Source organism: Melanerpes formicivorus, unplaced genomic scaffold, assembly GCF_026170545.1.
Source record: "Melanerpes formicivorus ecotype bairdi unplaced genomic scaffold, bMelFor1.0.p_v2 SCAF_14, whole genome shotgun sequence".
NCBI classification, from domain to species: Eukaryota; Metazoa; Chordata; class Aves; order Piciformes; family Picidae; genus Melanerpes; species Melanerpes formicivorus.
In genome coordinates this window covers 18,358,531-18,374,054 of record NW_027142366.1, presented here as the reverse complement: position 1 = coordinate 18,374,054, position 15,524 = coordinate 18,358,531, and the positions used below count along the sequence as shown (strand labels likewise).

The following is a 15,524-nucleotide window of genomic DNA, read 5'->3' as shown; positions in this document are numbered from 1 at the left end:
CTCTCCACTCTCAGCCTCCCTCTTGCACTTCAAACCATCCCCCCTTGGCCTGGCCCAACAGGCCCTGCTCAGCAGTCTGTCCCCAGCTCTCTTCTGTCCCCTTGAAGCTCTGCAAGGCCAGCAGGAGGTCTCCCTGGAGCCTTCTCCTCTGCAGGCTGCACAACCCCAACCCTCCCAGCCTGGCCTCCCAGCAGAGGGCTTCCAGCCTCCCAGCACTGCTGTGGCCTCCTCTGGCCCTGCTCCAGCAGCTCCCTGCCTGTGCTGTGCTGAGGGCTCCAGAGCTGCCCCAGCCCTGCAGGGAGGTCTCAGCAGGCACAGCAGAGGGGCAGAATCCCCTCCCTGCCCCTGCTGCCCACCCTGCTGGGGAGCAGCCCAGGCCAGGCTGGGGCTGGGCTGGCAGCACTCAGTGCCAGCTCCTGGCCAGCTCTGCACCCCCAGCACCCCCAAGGCCTTCTCCTCAGGGCTGCTCCCAGCCCTTCACCCCCAGCCTGGGCTGGGCCTGGGAGTTGTTCCAACCCAGGGGCAGGACCTTGGCACTTGTCTTGGTTGAAGCTCATGAGGTTCACCTCTTGCCCCCTCCCCAGCTTGCCCAGGTGCCCCCGCACGGATCCCTTCCCTCGGGCGTGCCGCCTGCAAACGGTGCGGGGGCCGCGCTGCCACTGCCCAGGGCATTGATGGAGATGCAGGAGAGAGCTGCCCCCAGCACGGGCAGCCGGCAGTGGAGCTCGGGGCTCGGGGGGGGGCTCTGGGGGAGCCCTGTGGGGGCCGTGCAGCAGCCCTCAGCGGCGCCGCCGCTGCTACACAGCGCTCAGGGCTCCGGGGTCAGCTCCCGCCTCGGCCTCGCTCTCCCAGCATGCTCCGCGCCGCAGGGCACGCCGGGACCCGCGCTCCGCCCACTCCGGCCCCCCCGGTCCCGCCCCCCCTGCCGCCAGGCCGCACCGGGGTGTGGCCGTTTTGATCGACGCCTATTGGAGCCTATGGAAACAACACGCCCGCGCCGGGGCGTGGCCATCCTTGACAGACGCGTGTCTGAGCCTATGGGAGGGGTTCAGCTGTGCCGGGGAGCAGCCAGATTTGACAGACGCGCCTCTGAACCAATGAGAGCGGCGACGGTCGGACGGGGGACGGTCTCTGCCACCGCCTCTCCTCGGCCCTTGCGGGCGCTGCGCGGAGGCTGCGGCCCTGGAGGGGCTACGCGGCGCGGCCCGGCCCGGCCCCGGTCGTCCCGGCCGTCCCGGCCCTGAGGTGGGTGAGCGGGCGCGGCCGGCGCTGAGCTCTGTCCCGACGGGCCCGGGCCGCGGGGCTGTGGCGGGGCGGCGGCGCTTTGTGGGGGCGGGCGCGGGGGCTTTGTCAGCGGCGGGGGGCGCTGAGGAGCCGGCGGGGCCGGGCGCCTTCTCCTCCCCTCCTCCTCCGCCCCATCTCCTCCTCCTCCTCCCGCCGCAGGTCCCCAGCGCGTCCCTGGGCGGAAGATGCGAGGCGCGGCGGAGGGCCGGCTGTGAGCTGCGGCGGGGGCAGAGGCCCGGCGGTGTCCCCGCAGCGGGGCCGGAGCCCGCCCTCAGGCCGGCGGCCGGAGGATGCGGATCGAGCCTCCCCGCCGATGAGAGGGAGGATGGGAACCCAGGGCAGCCCGGTGAAGAGCTACGATTACCTCCTCAAGTTCCTGCTGGTGGGGGACAGCGACGTGGGCAAGGGGGAGATCCTGGAGAGCCTGCAGGACGGCGCCTCCGAGTCCCCCTACGCCTACAGCAACGGTAAGGGGGGCGGGGGGCGGGGGGGGGCAGGGTCCCACCCACCCGCGGCCTCGCGGGGGGCCCCGGGCCGGACCCCAGCTGCGGCAGCGGCGCCTGGCGACAACGGGGCCCCGTGCGAGGGGTTAGCGCCCCGGGGGGCGCAGCGGTGCGCAGGGAGGGCTTGCTTCGCTCGTTCCTTTGTTTGTTGTGGCTCCCTGGGGGCGCAGCCTGGATTCCCGGGGGCTCTGCGGTGGGGGAGGCCGGGGCTGTGCCGCCTGAGCGTCCTCAGCCTTTGCCGGAGGAGGCTCCGGCCGCTGGGGCGGGCGCCGGGGTCGCGGCCGGTGCGATGCCTGGGTGCCCGCATCCCGCGGGGCAGCCGGCCCCTGCCCGGGCAGAGCTGCGTCCCGCTGCGTGCCCCGCTGCGTGCCCCGCTGCGTGCCCCGCTGCGTGCCCCGCTGCGTGCCCCGCTGCCAGCCCCGCTGCGTGCCCCGCTGCCAGCCCCGCTGCGTGCCCCGCTGCCAGCCCCGCTGCGTGCCCCGCTGCCAGCCCCGCTGCCAGCCCCGCTGCCAGCCCCGCAGCCTGCCCCGCTGCGTGCCCCGCTGCGTGCCCCGCTGCGTGCCCCGCAGCCTGCCCCGCAGCCTGCCCCGCAGCCTGCCCCGCTGCGTGCCCCGCTGCGTGCCCCGCAGCCTGCCCCGCAGCCTGCCCCGCTGCCTGCCCGCTGCGGGCGGAGCGCCGGGCCCGGGGCCGCGCCGGAGGAAGCCAGCTCCGTAAAACAAAAGAACTGGAGCCTGCTGTCCAGGCCGGAGCGGCTCTCGCTCGCTAGCTGCCTCCCGCAAACATCGAGGCTTCTAATGGAGCCCCTGACAGACCATTAACTACGGTGTCACAAGACCGTAATTAAGAGCCAAGGAGTGGCGCTGTGCTATTTCCTGCGTCCCCTCGCCGCGGCTGAAGCGTGACATAGCCTGGCGGGGTGCAGGTCCTGGGGTGGTTTTCAATCTGTCATCCTTCCTGCCCCCCACCCCCGGCCTCCCTGACGTCCCCGGGGGCTCGACAGAAGCCATCCCGCCCGGCGCCTGCATCCTCGCCGGAGCAGGTGGTGCTCAGCGCCGCCTGCACGCAGGAGGCTGGAGGCAAACGGGGCGCTGCTTGTCGGCGCTGTGCCTCGGAGCTGGCTGGGTTCGGAGCGGGGCTCGGCCGCTCAGCCCCTGCTCGCTCCTCGCAGCTACCCCCAGCTCTGCGGGAGCTGATGCAAGCAGGCACCTGCGCCGCAGAGCTTCACCGGGAGGTGGTGACTCAGAAGCCAGGCTGCTTGGGAAAGGAGAGCAGCGAGTGTGGGAGCTTGGGGCAGCGTTGGTCCCCGCGGGCGCCTGGCTGGGCTGCGGCGGTTTGCCTTCGAGGAGGTGCTTGGCGCTTTGAGGCTTCCCTGGAGGGAGTTGGTGGCTGCGGAGGAGCTGCCTGCTCCAGCGGCCGTGGGGCTGCTCGCTGGGCCTCAGGGTGGCTGAGCAGAGAGGGGTGAGGAGTGTGGTGCTTGCAGGTGAGGTGTCAGAGCTGGAGCTGGCTGCTGATGGCAGTGGCTGCGAGCGCTGCGCTGGCGCAGGAGGCAGCCAGGAGCGCCGAGGGAGTTGGTGGTGGCCTCTGATACCTTCATAAAGCTTTGCTTCTGTGCCAGCTGTTTTATGACACAGTGCCCCCAGCCTTCCCCTGGGGGTGGAAGGCTCAGTGCACTCCTTTTCAGAAGCTTCTGTGGGCAGCTGACCCCCTTGCTGAGCAGGGGAGGAGGTCAGAGGCTGCGTGCTCCCAGGAGCGCCTGCTGCGGTGCTCTCTGCTTCTGGGGCTCCTTTGGGACGAGCAGAGGGAGTGGCTCTGAGATCTGACGCTGCTGATGGTCCTGGCAGCCTTGGCAAGCAAGCTGCCTCCATCCCTGGCACAGCTGGGCTGTGTGCAGTGACAGGGCATGGGTCTCTGCCAGCCTGCTTTCAGCCAGCCTGGGCAGGGGCCATCCCCTGATGGGAAGGCCACTTAGACCCAGTCAGCAGCCTGGGCCTGGCTTCCTTCATGACACATGCCTGAAGCTGTGCCTGAGCTGCCAGGAGGGAATGTCACCCAGGGCCTCTTCTACTGCTTGTGGCCAAGGGAGGCAATGCTCTCCTGGGGTGCATTAAGAGGAGTCTGGCCAGCAGGTCAAAGAGGGTCCTCCTCCCCCTCTGCTCTGCCCTGGGGAGACCACATCTGGAGCTGTGTGTCCAGTCTGGGTTCCCCAGCTGAAGAGGGACAGGGATCTGCTGGAGAGAGTCCAGGGGAGGCTGTGAGGTTGATGGAGGGACTGCAACATCTCTCTGAGGAGGAAAGGCTGAGAGCCCTGGGGCTGGTCAGGCTGCTGAAGAGCAGCCCCAGAGGGGAGCTGATCAATGAGTATCTGAAGGGTGGGGTGCAGGAGGAAGGGGCCAGGCCCTTTTTAGTGGTGCCCTGTGGTAGGACAAAGGGCAATGGATACAAACTGGAGCCCAGGAGACTCCACCTCAACAGGAGGAGAAAGTTGTTTGGGGTGAGGCTGCTGGAGGCCTGGAGCAGGCTGCCCAGAGAGGTTGTGGAGTCTGCTGGTGTGGAGAGGTTCAAGACCCCTCTGGATGTGTTCCTGGGTCACCCTGCTCTGGCAGAGGGGGGTCAGGCTCAACCTTCAGAGGTCCCTCCCAACCCCCTCCCATTCTATAACTCTAAGTGCATCCTCAACCCCTTCCAGACCTCATTAACTTTTCAATCATCTCCTGGGTGTTTGCTCTGTCCACTGTGTTCTAGCTTGATGCTGTGCCTGGGACAGCTCCTGCCCAGCTCAGATCCCTGGTGGGAGGGGGGAAGCTGTTGTGCTCTCTCTGTCTCCTTGGGCTCTGCTGCTGGGACTGATGGCCAGTTAGAGCTGCTGTCACACAGGGCTTTGAGGTGACATCTGGCAAGGGCTGTCCTTCCAGCTCTCTAAGGGTGAAGGCCTGCAAATGGAGCTCTGCAGTTCTGCTCCTGGCCTCTAGAAAAGGATTTGAGGACTCCAGTCAGTCAAGTTAGTCATCAGCAGATGTGCAGATGACAGCAAGCTGGGGGCAGATGTTGGTCAGTTAGAGGGTAGGAGAGCTCTGCAGAGGGACTTTGCCAGGCTGGGCAGATGGGCAGAGGCCAACAGGATGGCATTCAACAAGGCCAAGTGCCAGGGGCTGCACTTTGGCCACAGCAACCCCAGGCAGAGCTACAGGCTGGGGTCAGAGTGGCTGAGAGCAGCCAGGCAGAGAGGGACCTGGGGGTGCTGATTGACAGCAGCTGAACAGGAGCCAGCAGTGTGCCCAGGGGGCCAAGAAGGCCAAGGGCATCCTGGCCTGCAGCAGGAAGAGTGTGGCCAGCAGGAGCAGGGAAGTCCTTGTGCCCTGTGCTCAGCACTGCTCAGGCCACACCTGCAGTCCTGTGTCCAGCTCTGGGCTCCTCAGCTCAAGAAGGACATTGAGAGACTTGAAGGTGTCCAGAGAAGGGCAACAGAGCTGGGGAGGGGTCTGGGGCACAGCCCTGTGAGGAGAGGCTGAGGGAGCTGGGGTTGCTTAGCCTGGAGAAGAGGAGGCTCAGGGGAGACCTTCTTGCTCTCTGCAACTCCCTGCAGGGAGGTTGGAGCCAGGTGGGGGTTGGGCTCTGCTCCCAGGCAGCCAGCAGCAGAACAAGAGGACACAGTCTCAAGCTGTGCCAGGGGAGGTTCAGGCTGGAGGGGAGGAGAAAGTTCTTCCCAGAGAGAGTTGTTGGCCACTGGGATGTGCTGCCCAGGGAGGTGGTGGAGTCCCCATCCCTGGAGGTGTTGCAGAGGGGATTGGATGTGGCCCTTGGTGCCATGGTTTGGCCATGAGGTGCTGGGTGACAGCTTGGACTTGGTGACCTCTGAGGTCTCTTCCAACCTTGGTGATTCTGTGGGACTGTGACTCTTCAGTGTGGGCACTGGGGTGCTGGAGCAGTGGGCAAGGAGGGTGAGGCAGCCCTTGTCCTGCCAGCACTGCTGCTGCCAGCTGCCAGCCTCTGCTTGCTTGAGCCCAGCAGCTGAGAGCCTGGGGTGCAGCAGGGGCTGTGTCACTCTTCAAGCCTCACAGATGCTTCTGGCCAACCCTTTCTGCAGGTCCCTGAGCAGAGGCACCCAGCCCAGGCTGGCAGCTCAGCACCTCCTGCTGAATCAGGCACACCTCAAAGGAGCCACTGTGGTTCCTGCTGGCTGCAGCAGGACCTCAGCTAGGGCCTTACCTAAATCCCTGACAGAGACTCAGCTGCTCCTGAGGTGCAGTTGCTGCTGTGGCCAGGAAGGGCAGTGGGGTCCTGGGATGCATGAAAAGGAGTGAGGCCAACAGGGCAAGGGAGGCTCTCCCTGCTCACTGTGCTCTGGGGAAGCCACAGCTGGAGTCCTGGCTCCAGTTCTGGGCTCCCCAGTTCAGCTGTGGGGTCTCCTAGCTCAGTGTGACCCCAGGAGAGGAGCAGGGGCAAGAGGCAGGACCTGAGACACCCCAAATCCTGTCTGAGGAGCCCAGAGCAGGGCACAGGACTCAAGGGGTGGCCTGAGCAGTGCTGAGCACAGGGCACAAGGACTTCCCTGCTCCTGCTGGCCACACTCTTCCTGCTGCAGGCCAGGATGCCCTTGGCCTTCTTGGCCCCCTTGGCACACTGCTGGCTCCTGTTCAGCTGCTGTCCACCAGCACCCCCAGGTCCCTCTCTGCCTGGCTGCTCTCAGCCACTCTGACCCCAGCCTGTAGCTCTGCCTGGGGTTGCTGTGGCCAAAGTGCAGCTCCTGGCACTTGGATGTGTTCAATCTCCTGCCCTTGGCCTCTGCCCAGCCTGTCCAGGTCCCTCTGCAGAGCTCTCCTAGCCTCCAACAGACTCTTGGGGCTTAGATACCCCCCAAAGGCAAGGAGACAGCAGAGCAGTCCCTGAGTGGGGCTGCTCAGGAGAGGGACAGCTCTGGGCTGCAGACCTCCCCCCTGCCAGAGAGCTGGGAGCTGTGGGGTCTCCTAGCTCAGTGTAACCCCAGGACAGGACCACAGAGGCAAGAGGCAGGACCTGAGGCACTCCAAATCCTGTCTGAGCAGCAGGCAGCTCTTCTGTCCTGCCAGGGTGAGCCAGCAGTGGCACAGCTTGGCCAGGGAGGTGCTGGAATCTCCACCCTTGGAGGTAGCCAAAAGCCACTGGGCATGGTCCTAGGCAGCAGGCTCTGGGGGGCCCTGATGGAGCAAGGGAAGTGGATCAGATGACCCCGAGAGGCTGCTTCCAACCTCCTCCTGTTTGTCACTCTGTTGTGCTGTGCAAGCATGGGAGGCATGAGGAAGAGTGTGGCCAGCAGGCAGAGGAGGTTCTCTTCCCCCTCTACTCTGCCTTAGGGAGGCCACAGCTGGATTCCTGGGTCCAGCTCTGGGCTCCCCAGTTGCAGAGGGACAGAGAACTGCTGGAGAGAGCCCAGGGCAGGCTGCAGAGCTGCTGAGGGGCCTGGAGCAGCTCTGGCAGCAGCAAAGGCTGAGAGCCCTGGGGCTGAGAGCCTGCAGAAGAGCAGCCCCAGAGGGCAGCTGAGCAATGCTCAGCAAGAGCTAAAGGAGCTGTGGGGGGCAAGAGGCTGGGGCCAGGCTCTGCTGAGTGCTGCCCAGGGCCAGCAGAAGGGACAGCAAGGGGCAGAAAGTGTCAGGCAGGAGGTTGGAGCTGAGCAGGAGGAGAAAGTTGTTTGGGGTGAGGCTGCTGGAGGCCTGGAGCAGGCTGCCCAGAGAGGTTGTGGAGTCTGCTGGTGTGGAGAGCTTCCAACCCCCCCTGGGCACTGTGCTGCTGGGCAGGGTGCTGGGGGTGCCCTGCTGGAGCAGGGTTTGGGCTGGGGGAGCTCCAGAGCTCCCTCCCAGCCTCACCCTGCTGGGCTCTGGGGTAGGAGTGAAGGTAGCCTTTGGCCTTTGCAGCACAGGGCAGGAGTGCTGACCCTGCCCACTGCTGCAAGCTGAGCTGCAGAATCCCTGGGCTCCAAACTTCTGCTGAGGTGAGAACAGCATTCTGAGGAGGCAGCTGAGGTCCAGCTGCCACCTTTGTCTTTCTTCCTAGGCTCCTGCTGCAGTTGCTGAGTGTGTCTGCCTGCAGCAGAGAGCAGGGAGTCTGTGTCCTGTGTCCAATCCCAGGCTGCTTTGTGCCTGAGCTCTGCTTACCTGTTTGCTTTCTCTTAGCAATCCACAAGGGCCCTGAGCTAAGCCTCCTCCCTGGTGACACATGTGGGCTTTGGGGAGAGCATCCCAGTGCTGTTCCCCTGCCCAGCTTTCACTTCCCTGGCTGTGAACAGGATTAAGTAGACTCACAGAAGTAACCAGCTTGGAGAAGACCTTCCAGAGCATCAAGTCCAACCTACCCCCAGAGAATTCTTTCAGAGCCTGGAAGTAGTTGCAGAAGCTGGGAGCAACATCAACAATTGCCAAACTAGAGAATAGAATAGAATGAACCAGGTTGGAAAAGACCTTCAAGATCATCACCTCCAACCTACCACCCAACACCACCTAATCAACTAACCCATGGCACCAAGTGCCACATCCAATCCCCTCCTGAACCCCTCCAGGGATGGGGACTCTACCACCTCCCTGGGCAGCACATCCCAAGGGCTAACAACTCTCTCTGTATAGAACTTTCTCCTCACCTCCAGCCTGAACCTCCCCTGGCACAGCTTGAGACTGTGTCCTCTTGTTCTGCTGCTGGCTGCCTGGCAGCAGAGCCCAACCCCCACCTGGCTCCAACCTCCCTTCAGGGAGTTGCAGAGAGCAAGAAGGTCTCCCCTGAGCCTCCTCTTCTCCAGGCTAAGCAACCCCAGCTCCCTCAGCCTCTCCTCACAGGGCTGTGCCCCAGACCCCTCCCCAGCTTTGTTGCCCTTCTCTGGACACCTTCAAGTCTCTCAATGTCCTTCTTGAGCTGAGGAGCCCAGAGCTGGACACAGGACTCAAGGGGTGGCCTGAGCAGTGCTGAGCACAGGGCACAAGGACTTCCCTGCTCCTGCTGGCCACACTCTTCCTGCTGCAGGCCAGGATGCCCTTGGCCTTCTTGGCCCCCTGGGCACACTGCTGGCTCCTGTTCAGGTAGCTGTCCATCAGCACCCCCAGGTCCCTCTCTGGTTGGTAGCTCTCAGCCACTCTGACCCTGAGGAGATTGGATGTGGCACTTGGTGCCATGGTCTAGTCATGAGGTCTGTGGTGACAGCTTGGACTCGATGATCCTCGAGGTCCTTTCCAACCTAAGTTATACTGTGAGACTGTGATACCTCCAGGGACAGGGCCCCAACCACCTCCCTGCACAACCCATTCCAGGGCTTCACCACTCTCATGGGGAAGAACTTCCTCCTCACCTCCAGCCTCAATCTCCCCACCTCCAGCTTCATTCCATTCCCCCTAGTCCTATCACTGCCTGAGATCCTGAGCAGTCCCTCCCCAGCCTTCCTGGAGCCCCCTTCAGATCCTGGAAGGCCACAATGAGGTCACCTGGGAGCCTTCTCTTCTCCAGACTGAACAGCCCCAACTCCTTCAGTCTGTCCTCACAGGAGAGGTGCTCCAGCCCTCTGCTCATCCTCCTGGCCCTGCTCTGGACACCTTCCAGCACCTCCAGATCCCTCTTGTGCTAGGGGCTCCAGAACTGGAGGCAGTACTCCAGGTGGGGTCTCCCCAGAGCTGAGCAGAGGGGGAGGATCACCTCCCTTGCCCTGCTGGCCACACTTCTCCTGCTGCAGCCCAGACTCTGCTTGGCTTTCTGGGCTGCAAGTGCACACTGAGAGCTCCTGGTGAGCTTCTCCTCCCCCAGCACCCCCAAGGCTCTCTCCTCAGGGCTGCTTTCCAGCCAGTCCCTGCCCAGCCTGGAGTTGTGCCTGGGATTGCCTCCAGCCAGCTGCAGGACCCTGCCCTTGGTCTTGTTGAACCTCATGAGGTTGGCTTGGTCCTACCTGTGCCCCAAATGCCCTGCTCTCAGCACACCTTCCTGCCCCTGGGGTGCAGGGGAGGCTGCCCTGGCCCCTCTGCTGTGAGCTGTGCTCTCAGGGCTGACTCAGGGCAGAGGTGCTGGCTGTGAGTCAGGCACTGATCACTTCCATGCTTCAGCTGCCTCCTGGGCTCTGGCCTTCTCCCTCCCCAAGTGCCAAAGCAGGGCAGAGACTCAGAATGCTTTGGGTTGGAAGGGTCCTGGAAGGTGCCATGGGCAGGGACACCTCACAGCAGCCCAGGCTGCTCAAGACCTCATCCACCCCACCTGCAGGGAGGGGACAGCCACAGCCTCCCTGGGCAGCCTGTGCCAGGCTCTCCCCAGCCTCACTGCAAAGAATTCCTTCCTCCTCTCCAGTCTCAGTCTCTCCCAGCTCAAATCTCTCTCTGGTGGCAGGGGGGGTTGGAGCCAGGGGGGTGGTGGAGCTGTGTGGGGAAGCAGGGAGGTGTCTGTGCCCTGCAGGAGGCTGAGGCTGCCCCTCGCCTGCAGGCCCCGGGGCTGTGTCCCTGCTGCCTCTCCCATCCCCTCTCCAGCAGCCAGCCCTTCATGTGCTTGTGCTGGAATGACCTTGCCCAGCTGGTTGGTTGGCTTGGCTGGGAGCTGCATGCAGAGAGGGTGAGTCAGGAGGGGACTCCCCCAGGGGAAGCAGGCAGCAGGCACCCAGTGCCAGCAGCGCTGCCCCCGGCAGTGCCCAGGGCTGCTGTGCCCCTGCCTCCTCTGCTGGCAGCCTGCCCCCTCCCCTGCTGCTGCTCCCCCAGGAGAGGAGCAGTGTGTGCCAGGGGCAGAGCAGAGCCTGGTTCTGAGCAGATGGCTTTGACTGGCAGGGGGTGGAGGTGGATTATTTGGTAGGGTTTCCCCCACCCCCCTGTCCTCAGCTTGTGTGGAGAGAGTGGTGAGGAGCAAGCCTTATGGCCATACTCTGAGCTCCTGGAGATAAAGCCAAAAGCAAAGCCTTACCCTGCCCCAGGGCCTTGTTTCCACCCCAGGCCTTAGCAGGGGCTTAGTGCCTTGGTCCCAGGATGGCAGTGGTTGGAAGGGACCTCTGGAGAGCACCCAGTGCAAGCCTCTGCCAGAGCAGGAGCCCCCAGGGCAGGGCACCCAGAACACAGCCAGGGGGGTTGGAAGCTTCCACCCCAGGAGACTCCACAACCTCTCTGGGCAGCCTGCTCCAGGCTCTGCCACCCTCACAGGGACAAAGGTTTCCCTCCTGGCCCTCTGGCAGCTCCTCTGCTCCAGCTTGCCCCCAGTGCCCCTTGTGCTCTCCTTGGCCAGCCCTGAGCAGAGCCTGGCTCCAGCCCTGCACATCTTTAGCCCCAGCACTGAGGGCAGCCCTCAGGCTGCTCTGCTCCCAGCTCCAAGCCCCAGCTGCCTCAGCCTGGCCTCCCAGGGAGATGTTCCACTGCCTGCAGCAGCTCTGTGCCTCTGCCATGGACTCTCTCAGGCACTTCCCTGAGGTCTTTCTTGAGCTGAGAAGCCCAGAACTGGAGACAAGATTCCAGAGGTGGCCTCAGCAGGGCAGAGCAGAGGGGCAGGAGAACCACCAGACATTTATTAAGGCACCATCCTTAGAGTCTCTGCTACCCACATCCCAAGGAGACATTGGGCTGAAGGCAGTGGAAGAGTTTGGCTGCAGAGAGCTGCCAGCAGCTCCTGTAGCTCAGCTCAAGCCTGGCTCTCTCCCACCAGCTCTGTCCCCACAGCAGCAGTGAATGGAGTTCAGCTTTTGGGTGCTGAGCCCTAGCTGTGCAGGGAGCAAGGGCTGGGGCAGGGGAGCTTCCTGTCCTCTGCCTGGCCAGAGAGGTAATGAAGGGCAGCTCAGTCCTCAGAGCTGCTCAGGACCCTCCTCACCCCTGCTGTTCAGTCACCAGTTGGTCTGTGTCAGTGACCCACATCCCTAGATGTCTTTTCCCTGGGGTTGTTTTTGTGCAGCTGGCTAAATTTGGAGCTCCCTCAGCTGTCCCTTCAGAGGCTCTTTACCATCTCTCTCTCCTTACCTCCTGTGACCCCCCCACAGTCCCCAGGGTGCAGCCAGAAACATCACTTGGAAGGTGCCTGGGAGCAGAGCCCAACCCCCACCTGGCTCCAACCTCCCTGCAGGGAGTTGCAGAGAGCAAGAAGGTCTCCCCTGAGCCTCCTCTTCTCCAGGCTAAGCAACCCCAGCTCCCTCAGCCTCTCCTCACAGGGCTGTGCCCCAGACCCCTCCCCAGCTTTGTTGCCCTTCTCTGGACACCTTCAAGTCTCTCAATGTCCTTCTTGAGCTGAGGAGCCCAGAGCTGGACACAGGACTCAAGGGGTGGCCTGAGCAGTGCTGAGCACAGGGCACAAGGACTTCTCTGCTCCTGCTGGCCACACTCTTCCTGCTGCAGGCCAGGATGCCCTTGGCCTTCTTGGCTGCCTGGGCACACTGCTGGCTCCTGTTCAGCTGCTGTCCATCAGCACCCCCAGGTCCCTTTGCTCCCCTCCCTTTTTCTCCCTCTCTCTATTGGGGAAGAGGAGGAGGGGAGCTGGGGAAGGATTCTCAGCCTTGCCCCCATCTGAGCTTTTAAGCCCCAGTTAAGGCTCAAACCACCACAGGGTCCTATGGTGCTGAGCTTCACCTGGACCTTGCCAGGCTGGGCAGATGGGCAGAGGCCAACAGGATGGCATTCAACAAGGCCAAGTGCCAGGGGCTGCACTTTGGCCACAGCAACCCCAGGCAGAGCTACAGGCTGGGGTCAGAGTGGCTGAGAGCAGCCAGGCAGAGAGGGACCTGGGGGTGCTGCAAGAGCAAGAGCTGGGCTGAAGGACCTGAAGGGGCTGCAGGAGAGCTGGGGAGGGACTTGGGACAAGGGCTGGGAGTGCCAGGCCCAGGGCCAATGGCTTTGAGCTGGGAGAGAGGAGACTGAGAGTGGAGAGGAGGAAGAAATCCTTTGCAGTGAGGCTGGGGAGACTCTGGCCCAGGCTGCCCAGGGAGGCTGTGGCTGCCTCCTGCCTGGAGGTGTTCAGGCCCAGGCTGGATGAGGCCCTGAGCAGCCTGTGCTGGTGGGAGGGCTGGGGGTTGGAGCTGGCTGATCTTGAAGGCCCTTTCCAAGCCCAGCTGGCTCTGTGAGAGCAGCTCAGCCTCTGCTGCCCAGCTGCTGGCAGCTCCTCCTTGCCTCCCCTTGAGTTTTGCAGCCAGAGCAGGAGGGGACCAAGGCTGCAGCAGATGGCTTCTGCCTGCCCCTGTCCCTCTGCCAGCCCCCTGCAGGGCCAGCACTGCTCTCCTGCATCCCTGCTAAGGTCTGAGGCCTCTTGACTCTGCCCCCAAGGTGGTGCTGAGCTGCAGTGCAGAACAAGAAGCTTTTGCTCGCTGCCCCTCAGCCCTGCAGGTGGCAGCTGGGGGCTGCTCTGCGTCCAGGCTGCTGGGGAGGGTTTCCCACCCTGCCTCAAAGAAAGAATCACTGCAGCTGGGGGCAGCATTGACAGCAGAGGGCAGAGGCCTGGGATGGAGCCCCCTGTGGCTTGGAGCATCTCCTTTAGTGCCCCCTTTGGGTGGAGGAGGAGGAGGAGGTGGTGGCTGCATGATGCAGGGCAGGGAGCTGCTGCTGTGCTGTCTGGCAGGGAGCTGTGCTGCTGGCTCCCAGCTCTCAGCTGCCAGGCTGCACTGCTGCCCTGAACACTTCTGTCAGGCCAGAGGACTTCAGCAGCTGGCTGTGGAGAGGCTGGGGCTCACCCTGCTGCCCAGCAGCTGCTGGGGCTGTGCTCTCCCCAGAGGCTTTGCTGGATGATTTCCTGACACTGCCAGGGGAGGGAGGAGCTGCTGGGGCTGCAGAGCTGGAGCTGCACTGCAGGGCTGCCCACTGGGGGTGTCCTCTGCCTACACAGAGAACCACAGACCTGGTTGGGTTGGCAAAGCCCTCCCAGAGCAGCCAGGCCAACACCAACCCAGCCCCACCATGGCCACCAAACCCTGGCCCCAGCTGCCATGGCCACAGGGTTCTGCAGCCCCTCCAGCCATGGGGACTCCACCACCTCCCTGGGCAGCCTCTGCCAGGCCCTGACCACTCTGCCACCAAAGACATTTGGCCTCCTCTCCAACCTAAGCCTCCCCTGGCACAGTTTCAGGCCATTGCCTCTCCTTCTCTCCCCTGAGCCTAGGGAGCAGAGCCCAAGCCCCAGCTGGCTGCAGCCTCCTCTCAGGGAGCTGCAGAGAGCAATGAGGTCTCCCTCAGCCTCCTCTTCTCCAGGCTCAACACCCCCAGCTCCCTCAGCTGCTCCTCCCCAGCCCTCTTCCCCAGACCCTTCCCCAGCTCTCTTGCCCTTCTCTGGACACCCTTCAGCATCTTGCTGCTCTCTGTTTCCTCTCTTGCATCCAAAGCTCTTGACACCTGCATAGTGAGTGGAGGTCCTGCTTGGGTGCTGTCCCCAGCAGCTGCCTCTTGCCTAGGAGTGGGTTTGGTGTTGGACTGAGAGATTCACCTCTTGCTCCCTGCCTGCAGAACCTGCTTGCTCTGAGTGTTTGCTCTGAGTGTGCACTTAACAGCTCCCAGCTCCTGCCTGCCTGTGGCTTCTTTGCCCATCTGCCTTCATCAACCAGCACTGAAAGGACAGAGCTCTGTGTATCAGCTCCTGCCCACAAGGGAACACAGCCCCCCAGCAGGGTAGGGCTGGAAGGGAGCTCTGGAGCTCACCCACCTAAGCCCTGCTCCAGCAGGGCACCCCCAGCACCCTGCCCAGCAGCACAGTGCCCAGGGGGGGTTGGAAGCTCTCCACACCAGCAGACTCCACAACCTCTCTGGGCAGCCTGCTCCAGGCCTCCAGCAGCCTCACCCCAAACAACTTTCTCCTCCTGCTCAGCTCCAACCTCCTGCCTGACACTTGCTGCCCCTTACTGGCCCTTCTGCTGGCCCTGGGCAGCACTGACCAGCACTGGCCTCAGCTTCCTGACAGCCACCCCTTAGTTCCTGGTGAGATAGTCATTAAATGTTGTAGAGAGCAACAAGGTCTCCACTCAGCCTCCTCTTTTCAGACTGAACAACCATGAGGAAGAGTGGGGCCAGCAGGGCAAGGGAGGTTCCCCTCCTCCTTTACTCTGTCTGCTGATGGCCCAGAGCTGGAAGGGTGGCTCAGGCTGTGCTGCCATTCAGCATGACCTGGGCAGGCTGAGAGCTGGGCAGAGGGAAACTCATGAGGTTCAAGCAGGGCAGGTGTAGGCTCCTGCCCCTGGGGAGGAACAACCTCCTGCAGCAGGGCTGCTGAGGAGAGACCTGCTGGGAAGCAGCTCCAGGGAGAAGGAGCTGGGAGTGCTGGGGGACAACAGACTCCCCAGGAGCCAGCAGTGTGCTCTCATGGCAAAGAAAGCTAAAGGTGTCCTGGGCTGCATGGGGAAGAGTGTGGCCAGCAGGGCAAGGGAGGTTCTCCTCCCACTCTACTCTGCCCTAGGGAGGCCACAGCTGGAGCCCTGGGTCCAGTCCTGGGCTTCCCAGCTCCAGAGGGACAGAGAACTGCTGGAGAGAGCCCAGGGCAGGCTGCAGAGCTGCTGAGGGGCCTGGAGCAGCTCTGGGAGCAGCAAAGGCTGAGAGCCCTGGGGCTGAGAGCCTGCAGAAGAGCAGCCCCAGAGGGCAGCTGAGCAATGCTCAGCAAGAGCTAAAGGAGCTGTGGGGGGCAAGAGGCTGGGGCCAGGCTCTGCTGAGTGCTGCCCAGGGACAGCAGAAGGGACAGCAAGGGGCAGCAAGTGTCAGGCAGGAGCTTGGAGCTGAGCAGGAGGAGAAAGTTGTTTGTTGTGAGGCTGCTGGAGGCCTGGAGCAGGCTGCCCAGAGAGGTTGTGGAGTCTGCTGGTGTGGAGAGCTT

At 63.5% G+C, this 15,524-nt stretch overlaps 1 protein-coding gene across 1 annotated transcript in view; it reads left to right on the top strand.

Moving 5' to 3' along the window:
- The first annotated feature begins 1,163 nt into the window (after positions 1-1,163).
- RAB40C (RAB40C, member RAS oncogene family) overlaps positions 1,164-15,524 on the top strand; it is a 52,526-nt gene continuing 38,165 nt past the window's right edge. Inside the window, exons 1-2 of the mRNA XM_068147267.1 lie at positions 1,164-1,245; positions 1,444-1,751. Of these exons, the coding sequence (XP_068003368.1) occupies positions 1,598-1,751 (154 nt within the window). The 5' untranslated portion in view covers positions 1,164-1,245; positions 1,444-1,597. The remainder of the gene's footprint in view (positions 1,246-1,443; positions 1,752-15,524) is intronic.